This window comes from Equus asinus, chromosome 17 (genome assembly GCF_041296235.1).
Source record: "Equus asinus isolate D_3611 breed Donkey chromosome 17, EquAss-T2T_v2, whole genome shotgun sequence".
Lineage (NCBI taxonomy): Eukaryota > Metazoa > Chordata > Mammalia > Perissodactyla > Equidae > Equus > Equus asinus.
The window spans coordinates 50,989,831-51,010,541 of record NC_091806.1 but is presented as its reverse complement, the minus strand read 5'-3'; the positions used below and the strand labels follow the sequence as shown (position 1 = coordinate 51,010,541).

Sequence of the window (20,711 nt, the reverse complement as noted above, 5' to 3'; positions counted from 1 at the left end):
CCCCTCCTGCACCACCGGCTCCTTCCCAGCCTCCAGTCACTGCTTGCATGTCGCCACCTCCGGGACGCCCACCCGCTCCAGGGTGTCTCTGGCTTCTGTTTGTTTCAGCCCAACACCTGCCCGAGGTGTAATTACCTATGTGCCCGCGCTGGACTCCAGCGTCCAAGCGGCGACCGGTTGTGTTCCCACCGCACTCAGCTGGGGGTGGACCCTCAACAGGTCTTATGGGGGCGCACTTTGTCAGGGGGGACCCCAGTGAGCGCTGTTTTGGGGTAGTTTTTCACTTGTCGGGTCAAGGGGTGGAGGTCATCGGTGGGGCTGGGGGGACAGCACTGCGCTGGGGGCTCCCCCCACCAGAGTTCAAGAGATGTATGACCTGAGGCAAGCCATCTCGCCTCTGAGCTTCCAATCTCGCCCCCAGTAGAGGGGAGACCCCGGCTCCCCACCAGGGGTCGTGGAGAGGGTAGAGCGCTCGGCAGGGGGAGCGAGGGACCTCCCGGTCCGGGTCCCGCACCAACAAAGGCCGGGGCGGCGTGGAGAGGACCCTCGCGCAGAACCCTTCGCCGGTGTGCTTGCGGCGCGGCTAGGGGTCCCCGGGGAGGCCGCGCGGTGGGGCTGGGAAGGCTTCCTGGAGGTGGGGTCCCAGGCAAGGCCTCGGGACGCGCGGCCCCTTTAAGCGCCAGGGCCAGGGTGAGGGGTGAGGGCAGAGGGCGGAGGGCGGCGAGCCCGCCCCTCGCCCCCCGCGGCCGCCGCCTCTAATCTGCGCCGTGAGCCGGGCCGGCTGACGTCACCTGCCCCCGAGCCGCGCGCGCTGATTGGCTGCAGGTGACGTCAGGGGCTTTTTTCGCCCTGCATGACCTCATCCCCCGGCGGCCCCGCCCTCCGCCCGGGCCTGTCACTTGCGGCCGAGCGGCTGCTGAGCCGGCCCGCGCCCCCCGCCCCCGCCCCCGCCCAGAGCTGGAGCCCCCGCCCGGCCGCGCCCGCCGAGCCGCGGGTGGGATGCGGCCGCGAGCGCGCGTGTCCGCTCGCAGCGCGCGCGCCCCGGCCCGTGCGCGCGCGTCCCCCGGCCCCCGCCCGGCTGCGCGGGCCCCCGCCGGGCCCATGGGCGGCGCGGCCGAGCGGGCGCGCTGAGCGCGGCGCGGTCCCCGGTGCGCCCCCGCGGCGAGCGCGAGCGAGGGGAGCGAGGTGAGCGGGGCGCGGCGGGAGGGGTGCCCGGCGCGGAGCCCGTGCGCACGGCCGGCCCGGGGGGCGCCTCGTCGAGAGCGGTCGGGGGACTGCGCCCGGCGGGCGCCCGGGAGGAGGAAGCGGCCCGGGGGTGAGCGGCCCCAGCCCCCAGCCCGGCTCGCAGGGTCGCCCCGCACCGAGCCGGGCAGCCTTCCCCCGCCTCCCGCAGCGCCCCGCGGACCCCAGCCCTGCCCACACCTGGCCGCCGCTTGGCCGCCTTTCTCCTGCAATTCCTTCTCATTTTGGTGGGGGAGGGGCATGAATTAAGGACCCAGGAGGGCCGTTTGAGATCCAGCGGGGACCTGTCCGAGCCTTCTGCGCGAGCCCCAGACGCCCCGGACGGTTCCCCGTTGGGGCCCAGAATTGGAGAAGGTCGTCCCAGCCCCGGGCCGGGCGGGGAGATGCGGAGGCCTTGGCCAAGGGAGCGGAGGGCCTTTGGCCTGTGGGAGGCTCAGGAAAGGGCTCATTCCGTGTCTGGTGGGGAGGGACTGCAGATCCATCTCCCCTGTCTGGCTGGGCCGCCGCGGGCACCCCCACCTCTGGGTGCTCAGCTGGCCTCTGCGGAATAAAGACCGTCCGCCAGCCAGCCTGCCGCAGAGGCAGCCGCGGGTGCTGGGGGAGGGGCTGGCACTGCCAGGCTGAGTGCAACCAGCCTCCCTCGGCCTCTCTGCCCACCTGGGGGTGGAGGGGTACCTAATGATCTGCCCTGGAGGGGAGGGGGCAACAATGGGCCCAGCGCCCACCAGGTCATCCCTTCTGGGAGAATTTGCCTTCTGACTTCCTGCTGCGCACATGTAGTGGCTTCTGCTGGGGGAGCTGGGGGTCTGGTGCTGCAGTGATGGGGTGGGGGGCACTCCGTGGGGTGGAGGAGAGGTGGCAGGATCTAGTGTGGTGTCTACAGCGTTCTTGTGCAGGTGTGTGTGTGGGGAGGGAGCAGTTGCAGGCCAGGAGAGCAATGTTCTCTTTCTGCTCTCTGCCCCCTGGCCCTGGGGATCTGGGAGGTCTGAGGGTCTGCACAGTCCCGGTGGCCTCCCTCAGACCTTCTTGCTCCCAGGGCAGCCCAGGAAATGAATGTAGCATCCAGCCCCCCCATCCACCCCAGCTCAGGGAGGATAGATGTCCCGCGCGTTCGCGCCTCAAATGGTTAATAAGCACCCGCCAAGGATGGGCAGATCATGTGACCGGAGCTGGGAGTTCATCTTGAAGTCTGACTGAAATAACTCCTGCTGCAGTCAGCCTAGGGACCTGGGAGAGTTGCTGGGCAGGTTCTGGTCCCTACTGCCCTCAGCCCTCAGGAAGGCTCCTGGGCCCCAGAGGCTGCCTCTGGGAGCAGAGCTCCACGCACAGAGATGCAGAAGGATGCTTGAAGTCGTCCTTTGCTCCAGGACCCTTCCCCCGATCATCCTCTTGGGCTGAGCTTGACCTCGGGACCCAGAAGCCTCAACTGGACAGAGGGCCGAGGAGCCATGGGCTGGGGTCGGGGAAAGCCCGAGGGTGTCCTGGCTGCATCCCTGGAAGTGCAGCTCATAGAGAAAGGGGAGGAAGGGGCCAGACCACAGCAAGAGAGGCGTGGATCAGGCTGACCACCAGGACTGCATGGGCCGAGGCACCCTCTGCCTGGACTGCTTGGGGCAGTGACCAGTAGATGCCCTGGGCTGGTCCGAGTGTGTAGCTTCGGGGACAGTGACCCATAGAAGTCCTGCAGATCAGTGGGGCTGGAACACACCACGGCAGGAATGAAGGAAACCTAGATTTGTAGCATTCTGAGCTGCCCTTTCAAGGACCCCTAGGCCAATCCTTCCCACCCTAGGCTCAGCCCAGACCCCTGGGAACTGAGGGGTCAGGGCCCATGGCCTCCCCAGCCGGGTGGCTCTGCCTGGCTTTACCATTGGTCCAGCCAGGGGTCAGTGTAGGCCAGCTTGGGTTCTATCCCACTCACTCCAGGGAGCTGAGCAGGGAGCAGGGGCCAGAGCATTTGGGGGTCTCTGATGAGAGTAAAGTGGGCTGACCTGGGATGAGCACTCAGGCCCCTGGACTCCTGGAGGTCACCCCTACCCGTCTCTCTCCTGGCCTCATAGTGTGGCAGTGTCTGCCTCCAGCTGTGCCCTGGGTCACAGTGAGCTGGACGTTCCAGCCTTTTGGGTCCCTAACTGCCAGCTCTTCCTTAGAGTCTGCTAGGCACTGCTCCAGCTGGGGACACACTCAGTGAGAGCCACAGTCCCCCATCCTCCCGTGGCTGATGGTCCTGACCGCTGTCTCTTGAGGTAGTGAGTTCCCCATCCCCAGATGCTAAGCAGAAGGTACTGTGGTGAGGGTGCCGGCAATTGGGAGTTTTCTGGCCATGCATGTGCTCAGGGACACACACGTGCCTCGTGGAGGCCCTGGGAGGCAACGGCATGAGGAGGTCCTGGAGCTGGCACCTAGGGTTCGGGAATCCTGGGATTTGGGGGGATTTGGCATGCAGAGGGTGAGGATGGGTGCATCCAGTGACCACATCTATGTGCATACACGTTTGTGTGTGAATAACTGCACATGGGGAAGGGAGGAGTGGATGTGGGAAAGGAGTGAGCACCAGGCCTCTGTGTGGTCAGCATGCAAAGGGGCCTGTCCCAGCATGCACAGCAGCATGCACTCAGCACAGGGGCCATGCTGTGTTGTGGACCTGGCCTCCTGGGGAAGGGTGGCTGCCTGTGGCCACCTGGGCTGCACCTAACCAGGGTGAGGGGGAGCCTCCTTCTGCCTTCGGACCAGGAACTGCTGTCTCCTTGGCTCAAAGCCCTTTGATGGATAGAGGTGTATGGGGCTTGCCTCCTCCCACTTGCACCCAGGCTCCTGAATGTAGGTAGTAGGTGCTGTCCCTAGGAGTGGGATCTAGGCTGAGATGGGGTAGGTCCCTGAAAGCAGGGAAGCCCAAGACCCAACAATGTCTGTTTCCTTTGTGTCCACCCTGCCTGTTCTAGCCCGACTGATCTGTTCTGAGCTTCTCCATCACTACACAGCTCTGGGTCCCGATCCCTAGCATGTTCAGGAGGCAAGGGGTCTGCCCCCAGGAGCTTTTGGTCCAAGGAGGCCCTGTGGGTGAGGATGTGCTCTCAGGAGGTCAGCTCAGTGCAAGAGGTCTCCCACAGGAGGGGCTCTGGCCAGAACTTGACCATTTGGAGAAGGCCTCCAAGGGGTGGGAGCCTGTACATGTGGTGCCCGACATTGAGGAAGGTTAGGACCAGGTGGAGCAGAGAGGGGAGGGGCCTGGAGGCATCCATCTACCCCGCTGGCTGGGGCCTTGTGGGGGCCTAGGTCATCCCAGGCCCCAGCTTCTGGGCACCTGCAGGGGTGGGAAGGGGGTGGGAGCAGTGAGGAGGAGCCTGTGGCTCTGCAGAGCCAGCCTGCACCGTGGCTGCTGCCACAGGAGCAGTGTTGCCTGGCACCTCTGCTGTTGCCATGGCGACAACGGAGGTGCTAACTTGCTAATGAGTCCCCCTCGGCTGCAAATAACAATACTCTAGCGCTTAATAGCGCTGAGCACAGGCTCCACTGGCAGGCGGGGACTGGGACCAGGTACCGGTCCTGGGTGCCCCACCCCGCACCCCCCCAGCTCCCACCCTCCCTCCCCTGCCTTCAGGTCTGCTGCCGGCTTGTTCTGCCCCCTCCCTCCCCTCTGGGTCTCCCCTCGCCTCCTCACTGGCCCTCTCAGCCCGAGCTGCCTCCCTGCCTCCCTGCTCTTCCTCCAGCCTCGACTCACGTCTGTGGAGTGGGCGTCCCTCCACGCCCGGGCTCCTCCCCGGGCAGTTTAAGGACCAAAGGGCAGTGTGTGCACTGGGCGGCTGCTGGCTGGGGGAAGACCTCTCTCCAGCCCCTGCCCTCATCCCTGCGCTCAAGTGCTGTTTGGCTTCTGTTGTTTTAGGTGGGAGATAATCCGCCCCACATAACTGATGAAGACACTGAAACGAGGGGCAGGACCCTCTGGGCCGCAGTGCCCCCACCCCACTGTGTCCCTCCCTCCCAGGGTCCTGGCCCTCTGAGCTGGGCTCTTGGTCCCATGTCTAAGGGCCAACTGCACCCCCAGGCCTTGCCTCCACATTGAAGGAGCCCCAAGCACCAGCCTGGGAGCAGGTGTCTGTGAATGGGATCCCCAGGCCCCACACCCTGACTTCCCTTGGTGCCAGCTTGGCCCAAGGCTGCCCGCCTCAGGTGGACACCATCCGCACCTTCCTCTCGCTTCTCTGTGAACTGCACCATCACCCCTAGCCCAGGAGCTCACTCAGGGGGTGGTCCAGAAAGGGTGGTAGCTGCTGCCATTGTCCCCAGTGTCCTCATGGCTGTTTAAAACGTGACGAGTGTTCCCAGGCTACCTCACCCCCATGCCCTCTGCTGCTGCAGGTTGGGGGCTTGCTGAGGAGGTCCCCTCTCTGTGGACCCTGGGGGTACACTTGTCTCCCAGCCTCCCCACCCCAAGCTGGGTGGGGATGTGGTGGAGGGAAGACCCTGACTGAGTGGCAGCTGTTAGAGGCCTTGGGTTCTGTTCAGTCTCCTTGGTGTGACCTTGGGTTGGTCCCACCCCTTCCTTGAGCCTCAGTTTCCCCATCTCTAAAGCAAACTCGTCACCCTGATGTGGCATGCCTCCTGGGGGGCTGTAAAGCTTGGGTTGGCCTCGAGAAAGCCCAGTCCTGGCAGGTGACAGGGGAGACGGCATCTGGCAGGTGGGGTGCGGGGTGGCAGAGGCTTGGCACTGAACCTGCAGGAGGGGGCTTCTACCCAGGGCTCTGGAGACCCCATGTCCCTACCCACATGCTACTCTCTCCATGCACTCCTCAGCCCGAGGACCCCTGGAGGCATGCCGAGGGTCCCAGCCCCCCTGAGGTCCTAGATACGGGTCACCCGCATTGACTTTCATCCTCAGGTGCCCCCCACCACGCCCCATCCTGGGCTCTGCCAGCCCCTAGAAGCTACCCTCAGGCCCTAAGCCTCTGCGGTGCCTGGAGCACCCTGGTGTACGGCCACCCCATTCTGTGGGTGTGTGACACACCACACAGGAAACAGACATCAGCGCTGATCCTTTGTGCAGCAGGCCTGCGCACCCGATGGTGGCAGAGGAGCCCCCTCCACTCGTGAGCCCCCTCCAGTGCCTGGCCACCCTGCTCCGGGAGCCCGTCAACTTGTGCAGGCAGCCCGACCCCCTCCCCATCTGCCCGGTCCAGATTATCGGCTTATGGAGTGATTGAGCTGTGTGGGGTCAGAGAGGAAGGATGTGCCAGGGCGAGGAGGGCAAAGGGCATGTTCTGGATCCCTGCCTTGCCAGGGGTCCTGGGGATCCAGAAGATGTGGAAGCCAGAGAATGGAGAGGTCTGCACCCAAGAGATGGGATGACAGAAGCCATGGGGCGGAATGGAGTGTTCTGGAATGAGTGAGGGTCCCTGGACCGGGCCCAGAGGAGGGAGCTTCAGACCTTGTCCTGCCTCTCCAGCCCGGTGCAAGCCCTGAGACACTTCCCTTTGCCTTGCCGCGTCCTTGCTGGCACCGTGATTTGGACAGTGCAGGGCAGGACGGGACCTTCCAGCTGCATGTGTCAGATTCCAGCTGGCTCACCTCAGATGTTAGGGGCCTCATTTCATAGAAGAGCCAGAGGGGATGTCCATCCACCCGCGGGAGGCAGGGCCCCATAGGCGCATGTCAGGCTCAAACGTTCTGGTGCCCTCGGTTCCCACCTCCTGTTCCTCTGAGGTCGGCCCACCTGGGGAGCTGGCCAGGTGCCCACCCTGGGGGCCTGCGGCGCTGCTGACCGTCTGCCTCTCCCTGCAGGTCTGGCACTATGCCCAGTCACTCTGAACGCTAGTCCACAGCCTGGGCCATCGGAGCAGCCACTGCTCGCTTTGGGGATCGCCCCCTCCCCACCGCCCACTGCCCCACCATGGCCGGGGACCGGCTCCCTCGGAAGGTGATGGATGCCAAGAAGCTGGCCAGCCTGCTGCGGGGTGGGCCCGGGGGGCCGCTGGTCATCGACAGCCGCTCCTTCGTGGAGTACAACAGCTGGCACGTGCTCAGCTCTGTCAACATCTGCTGCTCCAAGCTGGTGAAGCGGCGGCTGCAGCAGGGCAAAGTGACCATTGCTGAGCTCATCCAGCCGGCCGTGCGCAGCCAGGTACCCGGCCGCTGCCCCTGCACCCGTCCCTGGGGCTCCCGTCACCTCCAGAGTCAGGAGCTGAGCCCCTCAGCCAGGTGACCCAGGGCCCTGGCTGTGGTCAGCCTCCCCTCTCTCTGCCCTCAAACCCAAACCCAAACTGGGCTCCTGGATCAGAAAGTTCTGTGCCAGTCTACACCTCGGCCCCTCCCCAGCCCTCTCTCCTGAGCTTCCCTCTCAGGGCTGCGTGGATGCTCCCCAGGGAGGCCCTGCACTGACACCCGTCTCCCCAGACACGGGTCACCTCCCAGAGCCTGCTGACCCTGTCAGGTCCTCACTCAGCCCCCACAGGGAGGTCTCCCCACACAGGAGACGGGACTAAGAGAGGGGTGCTGAAGGGATGAGCAAGGTATGACCATGCACTGGGGCCCGGGGTGGGGATGCAGACAGCAGAGGGCAGTGGCGGGGAGGCAGCCAGGCCCAGCGCACACTCTGATCGCCAAGGACTCAGAAGAGGACAGGAGGGGTGACCACAGGGCTCACGTGGAGAAGCCACAGTTCTTTCCCCCCTGGAGTCTCAAGTGACCCAGGATTCTCGCTGTGGCCCCCCAAGAACGTCTTGGGTCACCACAGTGGACAATCCTGTCTCTATTTCCAGGAGCATCAAGTCCAGCACTGGGGAGGGGCCGCGGAGCCAATGACCTGGGAAGGCGGTGGCACCTCCAATGTGGAGTGTGGGGGGACATGAGGGGCAGCCCCAAGGCTGTGAGAGGGGCTTGGTCACAGGCCCTTCCCCGTGTACAGTTAGGATATGAGAGGACCCAGGTGGGACGGCTGCTTGTCAGGAGTCCCCCACCCCAAGGGCAGAACTGGTTCCCCGCAGCCTCCAAAGAGGGGAATCCGGTGATTAATCGCCCCCAGCGAGGACTCCTGGTCAAAGCGCGATCCCATTGGCTGCTGGTGACATCATCGGCCGGGGCTGGCGGCTCAGCTGGCTTAAAGGCTGAGTGCGCTAGGGGCGGGGGCATCAGCTGCTCAGGAGCTAAAGCTGCTCCACATCTGGCCCCAAGGCGGCACTGGGGGGTAGGGCAGGTGGAACCCCAGTTCTGCCGGAACTAGGGGGGCTCTTGCTGCAGCCCTCAGCCACCCCATCGCTGGCTGGGGAGGGAAGGAGAGCTAGCACCCTGCCTTCAAAATCCTCCAAATGTGCCTCCCAGGGACCCTGAGGACGGGTGTGTTTCCCTTTGTCTCGGCCGGCCACCGTGGGAGCCAGCACAGGCTGTGTCGGTGCACGCCTGCCACTGTGGGCACCTGCGCATGCGTCCTGAGGAATGCCTTTATGTTCACCCGCATCTCCTCTGCATGGGCCCATGGTGGATGCCCATGAGTGTCCGTCTCCTTCCCTCGTGTGAATGTGTGGCTGCATAGGGGACAAGTGTCCACTGTCCCTGCCTGCTCCAACGGCCTGCCTCACTGGCTGTGGGCGATTGCACCTGTCCAGGTGTGAGCAGTGAGGCATGTGGCTGGTCCCTGCCCTCCCCTGGAGGCAGCTAAGTGGCAGTAGCCTCTCCCTCCCATCACCTGACCAGCAGCGGTAGGCGACAGCAGGGGATGGGGGCATCCAGCAGGTGCCCAGCAGTGCCCTGACCTCTGCCCTCACGGCCCCCAGGTGGAGGCCGCGGAACCACAGGACGTGGTGGTCTATGACCAGAGCACACGGGACGCCAGTGTGCTGGCTGCAGACAGCTTCCTCTCCATCCTGCTCAGCAAGCTGGACGGCTGCTTCGACAGCGTGGCCATCCTCACAGGTGAGCTCCGAGGCCGGGGGCTGCAGGGCACTCTCTCCCCCCGCTGTCAGCTTCGGGGGGTGCCTGAGGAGTCAGGGTTCTGGATCCACCCCTGCTCTCCTCCCTGAGCCTGGAGACCAGTGTCTGCTGGGGCACTGGGGGTCTCAGAGCTCTGGAGTTCTCAGGGCTCCACCATCCCCTCCCCTGGGCCTCCACACTTGAGGACCCCCTCCAACACGGGCCTGCCCCCACCACTAGCAGGTGAAGAGGTGGACAGAGGGACCCCCAGCATTCGCCTGTTGCGGGGGGATCTAGGCAAAGATACGGCTCTGCCTTGGAAGCTGCCCCCACCCCGCTGCCCCAGCTCGCTATCCATCCCACCATCATGAAACCCCAGTCTAAACCAGAACTGGCCCCACAAGGGGAGGTCCCTGAATGCTGCACCTGAGCACAGCTGGCCTAGTGACAGCCTTCTTAATGGTGACTGCTGCCTGGGGGCCAGCAGAGGTCCCCGCAGGGCTTCCCGTTCCCCAAAAGCAGCCTGGCCGGCACCCCATACCTGCGCTCGCGCACGCACACACGCACACAGGCTGCACTGTGGTTCCTGCTGACTCCTTCCTCCCGGAGGCAGTGGCTGACGCACTTCTGTAGAGTCCAACTCGCAGAGGTGGCCCAGGTTCCAGGGCCGTGTGGCGCTGGCCTATCCCAGGGATGTGCACGCTCCTCGCCCAGGTCTGGGGCCTGTGTGGGCCCTCCTGCCTCTGCGTGCCAGGGGCTGTGGCTGGTGAGCGGAGGGTGTGGAGGGCTGGAGATGGTACCACCTCCACCATCACACAGCCGATGGGACACTCCTGTTCATTCTGTGTAGCTGCCCTGAGCAGCTCCTGTGCACATGCATGGTGGGTGGTCGATGGCCCCAGGCTGGGCCCTGCACTGGCACAGCAGGACCACGGACAGTCAGCACAGCGTGTGGGAGAGGCTGCTGGCAGGGCCTGATGCAGCTTTAGTGGGGAAGCTTAGCCCACCTCTGGGAGGAGGTGCCAAGGGGCACAGCCCTGGAGCGCCTGGTGGTGGGTCAGCGTCGTGTGCAGTGTGCCTGCTGCCTCGACTCATGTGTCTGGGTGCTGGTAAAGCGCTCTGCTCATCTGGATCTGTGCGTGTCTCTAGGAGTCTAGTGGTCAGCATCTGCCTGTGTGTGTGTGTGTGTGTGTGTGTGTGAGTCTCCTGCTTCTGGTGGTCCCACACTTGTCTAGGTCAGATGTGGGATTTGTGTGCATATGTGTGAACTCTGGGAACCAGAAGCTGCAGAATTGCAGACTTTGATTTAACCACCGCCCCCTGGGTTCAGTTTAGGGGCTGAGAGGGTGGGGAGAAGACAGAAGCTCTGGGCTTCTAACAGGACAGAACAGAAATCCTCCAGGGCCCATCTGGGAACCCCAGCGTGTGTGCATGTGTGCGTGTATGCATGTGTGTGTGCATGTGCCCTGGCCAAGAGCGGGAACCACCAGGCCATCCTCGGAGTCTGAGGGTCCCAGAGCAGCACCGTCCCTGCCCCCAGGCTGCCTTGGAAAGGCCTGTCTCTGGGAGGCTGAGGCCTGTACCCAGCACTCAGAGGGCAGGCCTGGCTCAGATGCCCCCAGAGGACGCACCTGGGACCTGGCTGTGCCCCACCCGGCTGGCTGAGCCCTCTGAGCTGCCCCACTCTGCAAGGTTAGAGTATTTGCCCCGCTTCTCCAAGGACCAAACCAGGAAGAAGTCCTGACCCCTTGTATTGTGAGGAGGGCTCATAGTGACATCAAATCAGGACCCAGACTTGGGGACAGCCTCCTGGCATTGCCCACAGCCCCACTCCTGGGGCAGGCAAAGCCCCTGAGCTGGTGAGGGGGGAAGGCAAGGCTGGGGATGGGGCTACCCACCCAGAAAGGGGAAGTGACTTTTGGGGATCACCAGCACAGAGGAGGGGGCTCAGCAGCAGCCAGAAGGCACTGGGCGACACCTCTGTGGATGGGGCTGAGGAGCCAGCACGAGGTGGGGTGGGATATGAGGACGGCAGGGCGGAGAGAAGGGAGATCCCTCTCCATGAGGGGGGGTTTGCGGGAAGCAGGAGAGGGTGGTGGGCACAGGGCTCTGGGGTCCTAAAACTGGCTGCTGTGCCTACTCCACCCCACCCTCCACCTACTGGCTGGTGATGTTCAGTGGGGGCGGGGATGGGAAAGGGAGCCTGGCCCTTTAAGCGGCGGGCCGACCTCACTGGGGAGCCACTGCCTCCCTGTGCATCTGCGGAATGCAGGCTGGTGGTGTCTCGGCATTGGGAAGGGTGGGCCCCCAGGGACCCTGGGGACCCTGCAGCCCCGCCCCTTGCATGCGCTGCCCTCGGACCCTGGCCCGAGACTGTGGTGGCAGGAGCGGCTCCAGCTTGCAGGGTGGGTGGGGGCCCCGCCGGGACACAGGGAGCCGGACGGGTAGTAGGGGCTGTGGGGCTACGTGACTGTGGCTGCCAGGGGGTGGGGGCAGTAGCTGGGCTGGGAGTGCCCATGGTCAGCATGCGTCAGGGGTACGTGCTTTTGTGCGAGTCGTGGATTCCATTGTGAAGGGCAGGGAGCTGCTTGTGCCCTCCCTGGCCCTCCATGACTCGTGAAACGGAGGAGCGGGGTTAGTGGGGGGCAGGCTGTCCCTCCTGATGGAAGGTGCCCTCGGGGATGCCTAGAGGGTCCAGGCCTACTGCCACTGATTTGGTCCCTGGTATCCCTCCCTTGTCACTGCTCCCCAGAGCCTGGGGCAGCCCTGTGGAATCCCCCCCACCCCCCACCCCATGGCCAGGCCCCAAGAGAGCGGGCGGAGAGTAAGGGAAACCTGCACACAGGAGGGTCTGTGGAGGGACGGCGTGGCCCTGCCCCTCCCGGGGGGTCTGTCCTCCAGCAGGGACATCTGGAGTCCCCTGGTCCTGGACTGAGCGGGTCCGACCCCCAGTGCCCAGCTCCGCCTCCTCTCACAGGAACCTGCAAGCTGTGGCATCATTGCTGCCGATGTCACTTGCTTCTCCCTGTCCAACAAGCAGGTTCCTGAGAAAGGCACCCCTTCTCCACTACCCCAGCCAGGAGGTCCCCACTGCCACGGCCCCCCAACATCAAGCCTTCACTGGGGGGTACAGGGAGCTCACACACAGGCATCTTGGTTGGGGGTTCGTACAAACCAGCCACTGAGCTGGGCCAGGGGTGAGGCTGAGGCCACCAGGCATCCCTGCCCTTAGGAATCAGCTAGGTCTCTGGCACCATCTGCTTCTGCAGACCAGTGGGCCGAGGGACCACTGGGGGTTCCAGGGCCTGAGACCCCGCCTCCTCCAGTGGGCTAGGGCAGGCCTTGGCCTAGCTGTGTCAAGTGATGAATGGGTCCACTGAGCTGGAAATGGCAGCCTGCTGGGCTCGGGACCGGGAATGTGCCCTGGGGCTGTGTCCCCAGAAGTGGTCAGTCCCAGGGCGCAGCCTCACCTCACCCCACCGAGAGCAGGTGGCTACCAGGCACTGCCCAGTGCAGGTCCGAGTCAGCGGTCCCCAGCGGTCCCCTAGCCAGGCCGCATGTGGGCAGGGCCACCCTCAGTGCATCCTCTCGGTCATTTTTTGCAAGCCTCACAGCAATGCCATGTGGCATGCGGGACAAGGAAACTGAGGCCAGAGGCATGATGCTCCCTCACTGAATCACATGTACTGGGGGTCCCACTCTGGTCCTTCCAGCCAGTGGAGGGGCTCCTCCCACCAACTGAGGCCCAGGGCTCACATGTGCGGGAAGGAGGCGGAACACATGCCAGCCACGTGCCTGCTTCATGCCCTGTGTGCTCCTGTCCCCAGGGTTCCCAGTTCCCAGCCCAGCCTTTGCTCTGTCGGTCTACTGGGTGGAGTGGAGCTGTAACAGGAGTGCAGAGGCCTCAGCAGGCTGTGCCAATTCCAGTGGTGATGTCATGCCCGGCGGCGGCGGGGGGAGGGTGCCTCTGAAGCCCTTGCCTCCTGGGCCTGGCACCCAAGCCTGGCCTGGGGCTCCTAGCCAACTGCAGGCAGCGAGAGATTGCATCAGCCCAGGGGGAGAGGCAGGAAGGCCTGGCCGGGCCCCAGGCCACTCCAAGGGTATGGAGGGGTTGGCAATCCAGACCCTAAACAGGAAGACCCCTGTGGCCTCTGAGCCCACCCCTGCCCAGGCCCTGTGTGTGCCGCGTTGTCCAGCCACCCTGACCCCATATTTACGGGCATCACAGCGGCGTCCTCAGTGGGCCAGCCCCTAATTAGCCTGAGGAGGAATGTGGGCGTAGGGGCCGGCTGTAAATGTGCACAGCACGCGCCCCACCGTGGTGACAGCAGCACTCCAGCACGCAGCACTGAGAGAAGGGGCTCAGGGCAGAGGCTGGCGTGGGATCGAGCAGGGTCGGGCAGCCGAGACGTGGTGGTGGTTGTCAGGCGCCCTGGGCTTGCTCTCCTGCCCCAGCCGGCCCGGCCCCCTGACGTGCGTCTCCCCAACTCCTCCTTTTGCAGGGGGCTTCGCCACTTTCTCGTCCTGCTTCCCCGGCCTCTGTGAGGGCAAGCCTGCCGCCCTGCTGCCCATGAGCCTCTCCCAGCCCTGCTTGCCTGTGCCCAGTGTGGGCCTGACCCGCATCCTGCCTCACCTCTACCTGGGCTCTCAGAAGGATGTCCTGAACAAGGTGTGTGCGCAGCTGGGCTCTGCCGGAGGGGGAGGAGGCAGGAGCTCAGAGCAGCTCCTGGTCTGCTCTCAGGGGAGGCGGCAGCTGAAGGCCCACCGGCCGGAGGAGCACACGTGTGGGAGAAGCTTGGGTTGGGGGCACAGGAGGACCCAAGGGGGCCCTGCCAGGACAGAGCAGGGCTTGGGAAGGGCCCGGCAGGGCTGGGTGGAGAAGCAGCTCCCTGCCTCTCCGGTGGTGGAGCCCACGTGCCAGACTGCTGATGTCACTGGGCCCCTGGCCAGCGCTAAAAGAATCCCGTGTTTTAAAAATGGTGATGAGGGAAGAGGGTATAGGCCCCGCCCAGGCAGCCTTCGGTGGAATTCCTGGGAGCCTCCCGCACGCTGGCTGTGGGCGGGCCTCGCCGAGGTGCCAGCATCCCGCATCCGCAGTACTGGAGGTCCTCCGGCTCGCACAAATGCTGAGGCTGCAGGACGCAGGCCCTCACCTGGAGAGCATCCCTGGATTTAAAATCCTCCGCAGCTGCACCCCCTTCCAGCCCGTCCTCCCATCCCTCCAGGACCTGATGACCCAAAACGGGATAAGCTATGTCCTCAACGCCAGCAACTCCTGCCCCAAGCCGGACTTCATCTGCGAGAGCCGCTTCCTGCGCATCCCCGTCAGCGACAGCTACTGTGAGAGGCTGCTGCCCTGGCTGGACAAGTCCATCGAGTTCATCGGTGAGGCGCCCCCTTGCCACGTTCCGGGAGGGGCGGGGTCCTCCCGAGAGGATGGCTTGGAGGAGGCAGGGGGAAGCTGTCCTTGCAGTTGCTCAGCCCTGACAAGTAGCTGGGATTGTTGGCAGTGGGGAGGGCAGGCTCCCGACCTGGTGTGGGAACGGCTGTGCTGTCCCAGCCCTCACCTGGTCCCCACTGGCCCCCTGCCCCCAGATAAAGCCAAGCTGTCCAGCTGCCAAGTCATTGTCCACTGTCTGGCTGGCATCTCCCGCTCTGCCACCATCGCCATCGCTTACATCATGAAGACCATGGGCATGTCCTCGGACGACGCCTACAGGTAGCCCCCCTTCCCTCCCCAGCCCAGCAGCCAGTGCCTGCAAACAGCGCCCCCTCCCCTCCCCACCTACTAGCAACAGAGTGGCAAGCAGTTTGGTCAGGGCCCCTTGACTTGGGCTGCCCTGCAGGGCAGGGGGAAGCCTGAGCCCAGTCCCAGCCCACTCTGGTCTTCCTGTCAGCAAGCGTCCCCAAGAATGGGCAGAGGGGGCAGGGGGCAGTCTCCAGTTGCCTGGCCAGAGGAAGCCCCGTCAGATGGAGCTGCCCCTCCCCCAGGTTCGTGAAGGACCGGCGCCCGTCCATTTCGCCAAACTTCAACTTCCTGGGCCAGCTGCTGGAGTACGAGCGCAGCCTGAAGCTGCTGGCGGCCCTGCAGGGCGACGGGGCGCCACACCCCGGGATTCCCGCGCCCCTGCCCGGCCCCGCGGCCCTTCTGCCGCCGCCGCCACCACCTACCTCAGAGAGCGCTGCCACCGGGAGCGCAGCGGCCAGCGCAGCCAAGGAGGGCGCGCCCAGCGCCGGGGAGGCCCCCGCGCCCCCCGCGGCCCCCGCCACCAGCGCGCTACAGCAGGGCCTGCGCGGCCTGCACCTCTCCTCCGACCGCCTCCAGGACACCAACCGCCTCAAGCGCTCCTTCTCGCTGGACATCAAGTCGGCCTACGCCCCGAGCCGGCGGCCCGACGACCCCGGGCCCCCCGACCCCGGTGAGGCCCCCAAGCTCTGTAAGCTGGACAGCCCGTCGGGGGGCACGCTGGGCCTGCCCTCGCCGGGCCCCGACAGCCCGGACATGGCGCCCGAGGCGCGCCCGCGGCTCCGCCGGCGGCCCCGGCCTCCAGCCGGCTCCCCAGCGCGCTCCCCTGCGCACGGCCTCGGCCTGAACTTCGGCGACGCCGCCCGGCAGACTCCGCGGCACGGCCTGTCGGCCCTGTCGGCGCCCGGGCTGCCCGGCCCCGGCCAGCCGGCCAGCCCCGGGGGCTGGGCGCCGCCGCTCGACTCCCCGGGCACGCCGTCGCCCGACGGGCCCTGGTGCTTCAGCCCCGAGGGCGCGCAGGGCGCGGGCGGCGCGCGGTTTGCGCCCTTCGGCCGGGCGGGCGCGCAGGCCGTGGGTGGCGGCGACCTGCGGCGGCGGGAGGCGGCGAGGGCCGAGTCCCGGGACGCGCGGACCGGCTGGCCCGACGAGCCGGCCCCGGAGACGCAGTTCAAGCGCCGAAGCTGCCAGATGGAGTTCGAGGAGGGCATGGTGGAGGGGCGCGCGCGCGGCGAGGAGCTGGCCGCCCTGGGCAAGCAGGCCAGCTTCTCGGGCAGCGTGGAGGTCATCGAGGTGTCCTGACGGCGGCCGGGACGCAGCGCCCCGCGTCGCTCGGTCCCCGCTCGGCTACCAGCAGCTGGGCCCACTATAAATATATATTATATATAATGCAGAGAAAGGTAAATGGTTTTACTGCGATTTTTATCGAGAAGTAAATATTTCGATTTTTTATTTATTTAAGCTGTTCATTCTGGCAATGATTTGGCAACAGTGCGGGCGGCCCTCGGAGCTCTATTTTTACTGTCTGGTATTTAAACTGAAACACACGTTTCTAAGCAATATGAGGCCACCTTCAGCCCCAAGCTGAGGTGCCAGGCCTGGGGTCCCCTCCCCGCCCCCCTCCCCCAGGAAACACTGCTGATCCTTGCAAAGAGGTTGCCGAGCTTTCGAGCACTTTTTACATAAGAAAAAGGGGAAAAAAGGAAAAAAAAAAAACTTTGCCACAAACTGAGCCGCCGAACCTCCCTCCCCCCACCCTCAGCTCCTCTCCTCACTCTCCCTTCTGCTCAGCTCCTTTCTGGGCTCTGCACCAAAGCCATAGGTGGGGGGAGGTGTCCCCAGGAGCTGGGGTGGGGCCTGGGAGGCACTGTCAGCCCCCTGCCAGCTGGAGGTGCCAAGTCTTGGTGCCGAGGAGGGCACCCCCACTGCCCGTCCCCAAAGGCTGTTGCCTGGCAGGTGTTGACGGGCATTGGGCTGACACAGGCTGTTCAGAGGGGCTGCTGCAGTACAGAACAGCGGAGGGGCTCGGTGAGGGGGAGTTTTGGAGCGTCAGATGATAATGCGTCCCCACCACAGGGAAGGAGGTGGGATGTCCCCCACTCCTGCCTGAGCCAGGGGCTGGTTTCATGGGCTCAGTAAGGCTGCTCAGAGGGCCTGCTGCCCTCTCCTCCACATTGCCGGTGCCCCCTAGTGCCACCTGCCGGGGGGGGGGGGGGAAACAATAGGAGGAGAGAGCTTGGTCCCTGGGCGGTGACCTGTGGGAGAAGCAGGGCCTGCCAGTGGGTCGGTGGGCAGATGCATTTCTGGTCTTTGTTCTGGGCTCTTCCCCCAACCCAGCCCCAGGCCCCAGGCCCCAGGCCAGATCTGGAGTTCTGGTTTGTTCCTGCAGGTTGAGGGGCCTCTATGAAGGGTGGCTGCCTTGCAGAGGGAGGGGGCAGTTAAGCCCTGGTCAGACCCTTATGCTTCAAGAGAGTGAGGGTCTTTAGCTTTGGGAGGGGGATCTCTAGGCAGATAAGACCCCTGACACGAGCAGATGCAGGAGGTGTCCCCCACATCTGCCCCACACTGCCACTGGGGCCTCGGAGGAGAGGAACCCCTTGTGCTCCCCTTCCCTGGGAGCTCTCTCCTCTGAAGTCTCCCCAGTGTCTTCAAGGTGACATGCCAGGCCCCACCCCCAGGTGGCTTTTTAGCCCAGGTGGGCCAGCCTGGGAGTGAGGGCAGCAGAAAAGCCCCAGCCGCCCCCACCTCACACCCTATTGGGTCATTGGGACCCAAGGCTCGTGGGGGCAGGAGTAGATGTCCCCGACCTTCCAGATGTCCTAGAGTCTGGGAGTGGGGGCCGGTCACCTGGGGAAGAGGCCAGGGGCTTGGCAGGAGGGGTGCCCGGACAGGACTGAGTCCTGAGGCAGGGGTGGGGGAGGTGCCTGGCCCCCCAGCTGCCCCTCCCCACCCCCGGCTGGCCCTCTGGCTGTTTTTCTATTTGTTCTTCTTTTGACCCCCAGCGCTCTGTCCCTGTCATCCCTCCTTTAAGCAAAAGTCCTGTTCCTGTGCCCTCTGTCCCCACCCCGTTCCCCGAGAAAATAAGCTATCATTGTTGTATTTGCAATCTATGGATTAGAGGTTTAAGTATTTATTATTATTGGTTAATTATTATTATTATTATTGATTATGTAAATTTGCCTCCTGTCTGTCTATCGCGTTGGGTTTCTGAGGTGACCCTGGGTGTGGAGGATGCACTGGTCCCCGCCTCCGCACCCCAACCCCGTGCTGTCCAGGAGACAGTGGTCTGGGGCCACTGGTTGGGCCCCAAAACTCTGGAGGCAGGTCCTATGGCCCCCTGTCCTTCCCTCCCTTCCCCCTTTCTCCAGGGCTGCAGCGTCTCTTGTGGCTTCTGTCCTGGGGCGTGTGGGGGCTCTTGCTCTTGAGGCACTGGTCACCCCAAAGTGAGCAGCTGTGACGGGAAGAGGGTCCTGTCTCAGCTGCGCCCCCTCCTGTGCTGGGGACCAGGCATGGGGCACAAGCCCCTCCCTGGTCACTTCCACCCACTGTCCGAGGCGGGGAGGGGCTGGGCCCCAGCCCTCTCCAGTCTCTCCCGTTCCTCCCACCCCTCCCGCCCGGCCCAGTGCCCTGGCATGGGGGTCACCCCAGAATGGACCCAGCCTCCTCCTATTATTTGCTGGAAAGTCCAGCGGAGGAGAGATGGCAGGTCCCCTATGGGACTCCCAGTCTCTCTGGACTGGGCCGCCCACCACCCGGCCTCAGAACCTCCCCCAGCGCCGCCACACCTTCTGCTCCCTGTCCTGACCCCTCTTTTGTATTTGGAAACAATGTGTTGTAATAAATCCTAAGATGGATGTTTTCTCTGAGCCTCTGGCTGCCTCTTTCTTTGGGCTGGTGGTGGTTGGGGTGGAGGGTGGGGGGCGGTTCTGGAGGCTCCCTGAGGCCAGGAGGCTGGGGTATTGGGCCTGGGTATTAAGTCACACTGCCCCAAGCCCAGAGGGCAGGTGCCGCAGGGTCAGGAGCAGCGCTGGAGGAGGGCCCAGGAAGGACAGAGGCAGAGCACAGGCCCTCAGCTGCACCCAGAACGTAGAGCACACTTCTTCTTACGTGCTGGTGAAAACTTAACTTAGAGCTATGTAAAATAAAAACTCTGTTTTGCCCCTGAACTCCCCTGCACCCCACTGCCCAGGAGTGACCGCTGGGAATGGTTCACTGCCCGCCGCAGACCTCCATGTGTGCACGTGTGCACATGTGGACAAGCGTTGCACATACCACACAGTAGCTTTTCCTTTTTAACAGAAAGGGGGATCCAGCTATGTAGAGGGTCTGCAACTAGCTTGTTAAATATTAAGTTATTTCCTGAAGTGATGTGTGCACGTGGTGCGAGGACCGAAGGCACACAGGGCGTCTGGTGGGAAGTATTGTATCCGCCACCCTGTCCCCCGACACTGGGCTCCGCTCCCTGGAGGCAGCCTCCCTCCCCACTGAGGGGACTCCACAGTGTGGTGCAGCCTTTGTGCCCACCCCCACCGCCCCCCTGTGGAGCCGAGCTTCATTCCCCCCCCCCACCACCGTGTGCAATCAGAGTCACAGCTCTGAGCACCGTGTGATGCTCTCGTGGGACACATTCTTAGACGTGCCTCCTCTGGGTCACTCCAGGGTTTACCTGGCTGTTAGTGTAACCACGGCTCCTACATGCTGAGTGCTCACCATGTGCCAGGCCCCACAGTAGGTGTTTTCCGGGCATTTCTCATCTCCCAGTGTCCAGGCGGCCCCCCATCGGAGCTGTGCCCTCGGCCTGGTGGTCCTCTGCACAAAGCAGTGCGAGGCTTTGCGGAGTCTGAACTTCCTGGAGGATTGGCGGCTTTATCCTATGGACCCTTCTCACATTCCAAACAGGCAGGTGGCCCAAACCAGGGACATGGGACAGGTCTCTGTGTGTGTGTTATGTGAGTGCACATGCATGTGTGAGCATATGTGGATGGGTGTGAGTGCATGTGCGTGTGTGAGCACATGGTGTGTGAGCACATATGCATGTATATGAGCACACCTGCATGTGTGAGCACATATGTGTGAGCATATGTGGGTATGTGAGCACACTGCATGTGTGAGAACACATGTGGGTGTGTGTATGTGAATGTGGGTGTGTGTGAGTGCTTGTATGAACACACCAGTGTGTGCAGTGTGTGTGTGTTCCAGGAGGCTCGGCAGGAGGAGGAAGGAAGCGGGGGAAAGGGTAGGAGGCAGGTCAGCCCTTCTGCTGGCTGCGGGAGGAGGGCGGTCCTTGAGTCCTGCATCCTTGAGTCCTCAAAGAGGCTGAGAGCTAGAAGCAAGGGCTGTCGCTCCAGCAAGGCTATTTTTAGCTCAAGAACATCTATTTATAACTCTGGCAGCCCCTTGGAGTCAATAAAACCAAGGACTGGAAAAAAGCTGATGGCTGTCTCAGGCAGCACGTGGTGCTCCCCCCGCCCTTAATGCCCGGGAGCACCTGCAGCTGCAAGAGGGGGTGGCTACCTCAGGACCCTGGGGGCCAGTGTAAGCCTCAGAATGGGGGTGGCAATGCCATTTACCAAGTCGACCAGGCCCCTGGGGTCAACTCGCCCACAGGCTGTGCAAGACAGGCAGTGAGGCAGGACTTGACCCTGGTGGGCTGGCCTCCGCTCACTCTCTGCCAGCACACTGTGCCCGTCACACCTCATCTCCTGAACACTGGGTGCCCCTGCATCCACCTCTGTGTCTCCCCAGCCCCTAGCCAAGAGCATTGGCATGGATGGGCCTCAGAAGGGTGGATAGTTGGGTGGGCAAGGGTGGTTTGGGGTGGGTC

The 20,711-nt window shown here is 64.0% G+C and overlaps 1 protein-coding gene across 3 annotated transcripts; it reads left to right on the top strand.

Annotated features, from left to right (window-relative positions):
- The first annotated feature begins 1,028 nt into the window (after nt 1-1,028).
- DUSP8 (dual specificity phosphatase 8) lies at nt 1,029-18,747 on the top strand. Of its 3 annotated transcripts, none has more exons than XM_070488531.1 (7): nt 1,029-1,185; nt 7,021-7,360; nt 9,009-9,147; nt 13,647-13,813; nt 14,370-14,529; nt 14,740-14,863; nt 15,136-18,747. In XM_070488531.1, the coding sequence occupies exons 2-7, from the start codon at nt 7,130-7,132 to the stop codon at nt 16,187-16,189; spliced, it is 1,875 nt and encodes a 624-aa protein (XP_070344632.1). In that variant the 5' UTR covers nt 1,029-1,185; nt 7,021-7,129; the 3' UTR covers nt 16,190-18,747. The 3 variants fall into 3 exon arrangements, with proteins under 3 accessions (XP_070344632.1, XP_044606064.1, XP_044606063.1); XM_044750129.2 differs by lacking the exon at nt 1,029-1,185 and adding an exon at nt 1,293-1,315; XM_044750128.2 differs by lacking the exon at nt 1,029-1,185 and having other exon boundaries at nt 3,503-7,360.
- Nucleotides 18,748-20,711: the final 1,964 nt, after the last annotated feature.

Excerpts from the sequence above, each read along its gene's own strand:
- DUSP8 (XM_070488531.1), top strand. The coding sequence starts at position 7,130 with ATGGCCGGGGACCGGCTCCCTCGGAAGGTGATGGATGCCAAGAAGCTG. Across the intron at positions 7,361-9,008 it reads AGCCGGCCGTGCGCAGCCAG|GTGGAGGCCGCGGAACCACA; the intron begins GTACCCGGCCGC and ends CACGGCCCCCAG. Across the intron at positions 14,530-14,739 it reads CAAGTCCATCGAGTTCATCG|ATAAAGCCAAGCTGTCCAGC; the intron begins GTGAGGCGCCCC and ends CCCTGCCCCCAG.